Source organism: Petromyzon marinus, chromosome 15, assembly GCF_048934315.1.
Source record: "Petromyzon marinus isolate PM22_M1 ecotype Great Lakes invasive population chromosome 15, UKy_Petmar_22M1.pri1.0, whole genome shotgun sequence".
Taxonomy (NCBI): domain Eukaryota; kingdom Metazoa; phylum Chordata; class Hyperoartia; order Petromyzontiformes; family Petromyzontidae; genus Petromyzon; species Petromyzon marinus.
The window spans coordinates 12,453,231-12,459,230 of NC_133681.1; the positions used below are offsets into that span (position 1 = coordinate 12,453,231).

Below are 6,000 nucleotides of genomic sequence, written 5' to 3' on the forward strand. Positions count from 1 at the left end.
CATTGACAAGATCCTCCCGTGTAGTTCTGGGCTGATTCCTCACCGTTCTCATGATCATTGCAACTCCATGAGGTGAGATCCTGCATGGAGCACCAGGCCGAGGGAGATTGACAGTTCTTTTGTGTCTCTTCCATTTGCGAATAATCACACCAACTGTTGTCACCGTCTCACCAAGCTGCTTGGCAATGGTCTTGTAGCCCATTCCAGCCTTGTGTAGGTCTACAATCTTGTCCCTGACATCCTTGGAGAGCTCTTTGGTCTTGGCCATGGTGGAGAGTTTGGAATCTGATTGATTGATTGCTTCTGTGGACAGGTGTCTTTTATATAGGTAACAAGCTGAGATTAGGAGTACTCCCTTTAAGAGTGTCCTCCTAATCTCAGCTCGTTACCTGTATAAAAGACATTTGGGAGCCAGAAATCTTTCTGATTGAGAGGGGGTCAAATACTTATTTCCCTCATTAAAATGCAAATCAATATATAACATTTTTGACATGCGTTTTTCTGGATTTTCTTGTTTTTATTCTGTCTCTCACTGTTCAAATAAACCTACCATTAAAATTATAAGCTGATCATTTCTTTGTCAGTGGGCAAACGTACAAAATCAGCAGGGGATCAAATACTTTTTTCCCTCACTGTATAACTGCATATGTATAATACTTGGGCTGAATCTACCATAAGGTTGACCCTATTTGGTAAGCAATACCATTGATTCTGTAGGTCATAATTTATTGGAGCCATATTTAAAATATTTGGGTGGTGACTATACTACACCAGGAACCTGGTGATCTAAGTTTGATTCTCAGCCACTTTTAACACTTTAAATCTAGATGTCAAAACTAATTTCTTTATAACTACTTTTTGTTTTTAGTTTGCTGTCCTTCCGCTGCACCTCCGATTAGCACAGTTGGCTACGTACGGTGCGAAAGAAGTTCAACATACATGCAACATCAGTGGTGATATATGAACCAGTGCTTGGGCCCCTCTTTAACAATCCACACTGACCAGCGTGGTGCATTATAGCGAATCAAAATGTCTGTAATTATGATTTATTGTAAGTAAATATTTGACTACAATAGTCCCAAATGTACGCTTTGTAGGCCTTCTACAACGTATTTACATTCACCTGTACATATTACGCATGGGGGGAGGGCAAGGGGTCAGGACACTCTGAAGAGTCCAACCCACCAATTTAAGAACGAGACAAAGGTAAACTCCGTCGCAACGTCCACGCGTTGTTGTTCCGCAGGCCATCTATAAGATGGTGGGCACGGTGATCATGATGAAGATGAACGAGGATGGACTCACACCCGAGCAGCGCGTCGACAAGATCTTCAGCAAGATGGACAAGAACAACGACTGCCTCATCTCCCTGGAGGAGTTCAAGGAGGCGGCACGCAGCGACCCGTCCATCGTGCTCCTGCTCCAGTGCGACATCCAGAAATAGACGGGGGGGGGGGAGGGGAGGGGGGGGTTTCTTTGCCACCGTCGCCGCCGCTTGACCACATTTGTACGTTCGGGGGGGGGGAGGGGCAGTGCGCAGCGGTGGGTGGTGTTGAAAGGAGAGGTGGGTTGGTGTGGCAGAGGGATTCTGTGTGGGAGGGAGTGAGCGTGGCATGAGTAAAGTGTTAGCACAAGAAGGGTTTAGGTCTGGGATTAGGGTTCCAGCGATTTCTGCATCGTAATGGGGTTTTCTGTTTGCCTGTCGATTGTCATTTCAAATGCTTGTTTCATGACGCATTAGTGCTAAGCTAAGAAGTCATTCATTACCTCGATCGATCTGTCAATCAATAGCCTTCATTCACAACCAGGTGACAGCCCCATCTGATATTAAATTTATTCTGTAAGCTATGGTCTAGGAGACTGTGCAAAAGTCCGTTATATTTTATTTTCGTATTTGCCATGACACAGGAACACACTGGCCTACTTTTATGAGTAGTACGATAGACATATGTTTTAATGTCTGGTAAAAATGTAACAACTGACAATGAGAAGATATAAACATCTTTTATGGCACTCGTAAAAAATTTAAAAATTGCAAAAGTATAATTAAAATGTTGAAAAAAACCATTTTGATAATTTAACACTGTCACAAGTTAACAATTTACTACGATAAAAAAAAAACACATTTGGCTTCCATTAGCCACAAAAGCTCCATTATGCACATGGCACAACCATCACATTATTAATGAAGTTTAGAATGTATTCTGTAATTAAACATTTGAAAACGTTTCTCATTGATGAGCACTTAGGAAATGTTCTATCAATTAAATATCGACCACACAGAAACGGGGGTTTTAATTTGGTTCTGGTGCAATGTTCAAGCACCCACCAAGCGACAGAGGGAGACTAAATTCTAATTTAGTTTTGTTCCAGCCACGTGAGACTCGTTGCAGAGACACCATCGTCGGTGTCTCTGCAACGAGCGTGTCCTCCTTCCACCATCCTAGAAACGCCCACCGTGACCCCTTTTACACCTCCCCCCCCACCCCCCACCCCGAGTTCATCGCATTTCAATCCCAAGTCCTCTGAAACACCGTCGTGTTAGTTTTTTTTGTTGTCCTTTGAGGGCAAATCATCAACTCGCAGTCGCGGTACGGGCGACCGTGTGCCTCGGCCCCTTTCGCAAAGTCGGCAGTGTAAAGTTGCGCGGCGTTCCGTGGCCGATTGTCGAGGTGAACCCCGTGAAAGAGTCGCGGGATGTTTAGTCACTTCCACGGTTCGGGCAGCCGCACAGGCAGGCGCAGTCAAAGGCTGCTGGCGCTGTCTCGCGGAAGATTTTCAAGTCATTTATCTGCAAACGCTAGCGTCGCCCCCTGCACACACTCACGGAAATGTCACCTCTCCCCCCCCACCCCCCCGACTCCCAGCGCTGTCGGTGGTGGGCGGCCTGGTACCGAATGCAAATGATTTTGTTCAATCCGTTTTGTTTATTCGTCATTGTATTTATTATCCGCGGCTTTTTAGTCGGTAATCCTGAACAATTAGGAGCCCTGAAAATTAGCCCAGTGTAAGAGTGTAAAGACCGTATCACCAGACTACCCGGATTGAGAAGGGTCTCGCATCATTAGCCGCCTTGCTAATGTACGGCTGCAAATGTTTGTGACTCTGATTTGGGATTTTTTTCATTTCCTTTCATTGTTTTCCAGCATAATTGCTGTGTGATTCCTTCGACATTGAGGAAGTAAAGAGCATTAAACGGCAATAAAAAAAATATCACGGAGCGCTCGTTAGAAAAAAAATTGAAAAGCGCCATCGGCTGTGTGGTTCATGCGGCTCATAATGGCCATGTCGGAGCAATGAGCCAGCAATGCTGAAATCCTGGGTTCAACTTAACTGGAGGAATCATATTGACTGCTAAGAAAAGAAAGTGGTCTTGGGCGGGATGCATTGTGGGAAGGATTGATGGTCCGATGGGTTTAGAGGTCGTACTCAGATTGTAAATGCTGTGAGTTTCCTCTCCAACACACCCGGTGTGCTGTACTAGCAAACAAATTGCCATGTTTTGTTTACGTGACAAACCTTACTAATTGGCTGCGTCGGGTGATGGCGGGTTTAACAACACATTTATATTTAAGCGATCTAACCCAAAAAAACCTCTATTATGGGTTGAGACTGATGATGGAGTGGCAGCCAAAGCTAGGAAGGTGCCCGAGAGGGCGACCACTGTGAACACGTACTGACCAGATCAGCTCACGCACATGCTCCAGATGGAAAGTTGCATTGCAACACTGTGACAGATTGTGATGACTTGGATAATTTACGGCTCAAGATGATAATACTTAAATGGGCTCTCTCCCAAGTGTAATTAATTAATTACTTTAACCCGCTCTCCAAAAATTACCATCGCTGAACTCGGCTTAGCCCTAGCTCTGGGATGATCGGCGCCGCGCGAGCCTCCGCTGATTGAGGGGGTTCAGAAAAGACAGGTCGTCGCCTCTAGCCATGACCCCGATAGCACGACTGGGATTCAATCAGTGGCGGAGAGCTAACACGAGCAGATAATTTAAAGTAGCAGAGCAACGGACACAACACCCGATTAAGAAACCACAAAAGAACGGCAACTCCTTGAAGACGCTGGGGATGATGTCGCCAATTGTTGTGGAGCCGACAGGAGTGGGTTTCACACCGCGCGCGCGCACGCACGGCTTGCTGGCGTGGGCACGCGTAGGAAGCATGGGCACACACACATGCGCGCAGCGTTCCGTGTGTCGGCAGAGAGAGGCCCTTCCTTCAGGCTCCCGGAGGCTACGCGTGTGTTCCGCTGGCTGTCCGCCCAGGTCCGGACAGCCCTAAGTCTTGAAGCAGAACGGGCGTGGCTTCCAGCACTGCGGTTTGCCCTGGGTCTTTTACGCGTTTCTTGTCCTCATGTTCCACGTTGGTCTTCTGCGGCGTTTATCGTCGGTGGCAGGTGTGCCGAGCTTTCCAGTTATGAATACACCTGTATTTACCTTCCAGGAGATGTTTTGTTCCAATTGGTTTTTTTTTACACCGAAATTGGCTTTATTTGCGAAGTCGTCGGTGGCCGCACTGAAGCTGTCAGACTCGCTTTGCTCTTAGAAACTGCTTTAATCTTGATGGGAGCCTGTTATTCTAATCCAGCGTCTCAGAAGAGCTGACTACGTCCTGTGATTGAGACCTTCAGTCCTGTAGTGCACCGAGCTCCCTTGTCGAGGGCGTCCAGTCCGCATCCATTTGTATTGCTTATCATCGAGTAGTCGATTTAACACGTAGGCTTTCGCGACCAATATCATCCATAAGAGGTTTTTGGGTTAGATCGCGTAAACATATATAAATGTGTCGTTAAAAACCCGCCACCACCCGACACAGCCAACTAGTAAGGGTTGTCACGTAAACAGAACGTGGCCAATTCGTCACTAGTACAGCACACAACACATCTACGCCTCTATATAAGGAACGAAACGGTAAGACTTCAAAAATCTGGCTATCGCCTGATCAAGCTAGTTGTAATTACTGGCGAAACGTCGTACTCCGTTTGTAAATGTTCTGGCTTGGCTCTCCAACACACCGGTGTGCTGTACTAGTGGCGAATTGGCCACGTTCTGTTTACGTGACAACCCTTACTAGTTGGCTGTGTCGGGTGGTGGCGGGCTTTAACGACACATTTATATATTTACGCGATCTAACCCAAAAAAAAACCTCTTATGGAAGTGCTAGATTGGTCATTGTTTGGGCCATCGCCGCCGTCATCGACGTAACTTTGCTCGTAACCGCCAACACACATGGCGAGGCTATTCTGTTTTAAAGCAGTATTGTATTTTTAATTCCACGGGATGCGCGCGTGGCTTTTCTCAGGCGGGAGCCTGAATCATGAATTCTTGATGGGGGAGGGCGGAGGGGAGGGCTGAGGGGTGGGTGGGTGGGTGGTGGGGGGGGGTTTCTCTTGCGAGAAGCCACTAATGCGCCTTGAGCGTCCGCTTTGGCGACATCTCGGCCGATGCACGGAAAGCACCTGCAGCCGAGGGAGTTTCCGAAGCACGGATCCTCTCCTGCACGCGTAATGGAACACATCCGTCAGGGTGCCAGCAACAGCTGGCACATTCCACTTTACATTTAGAGTGGGCTGCCCCTCTTCCTCCGCCGCAACGGCCCGCGATGCTGTTTACGTACCACAGTAAAATAGGCAGCAGCAACAGAGTTGCTCGGAAATTATATCTTTTCTTCTTTTTTTTTTAATAGAGCATGTGCCATGGGCTTTCCGCACTGGAGCGGATTCCAAGCGCGTGTGCTTTGTCGTTGCGGAGTTTCGCCGTAGACGTTTTCATGCCGGGTTACGTTTTACGCGCTGAGATGATTGAGGCTTGAGATGAAATGGCTCGGGGAGAAATATTATTGATGAGAATCAGAGTGAAGACTCGTAGAGGTGCCACGAGGGAGGCTTAGAAAGCGGCTACATAGAGAGGGATGATAGAGAGACCTCATTTGGCGTTCTCATAGACAAGCGTGTCAGGCCAGGATGCTGTGCTCGCATGTACCCCTAAA

At 47.4% G+C, this 6,000-nt stretch overlaps 1 protein-coding gene across 1 annotated transcript in view; it reads left to right on the forward strand.

Moving 5' to 3' along the window:
• LOC116942670 (visinin-like protein 1) overlaps positions 1 to 4,757 on the forward strand; it is a 49,038-nt gene extending 44,281 nt beyond the window's left edge. Inside the window, exon 4 of the mRNA XM_032954864.2 lies at positions 1,247 to 4,757. Within this exon, the coding sequence (XP_032810755.1) occupies positions 1,247 to 1,444 (198 nt within the window). The 3' untranslated portion in view covers positions 1,445 to 4,757. The remainder of the gene's footprint in view (positions 1 to 1,246) is intronic.
• Positions 4,758 to 6,000: the final 1,243 nt, after the last annotated feature.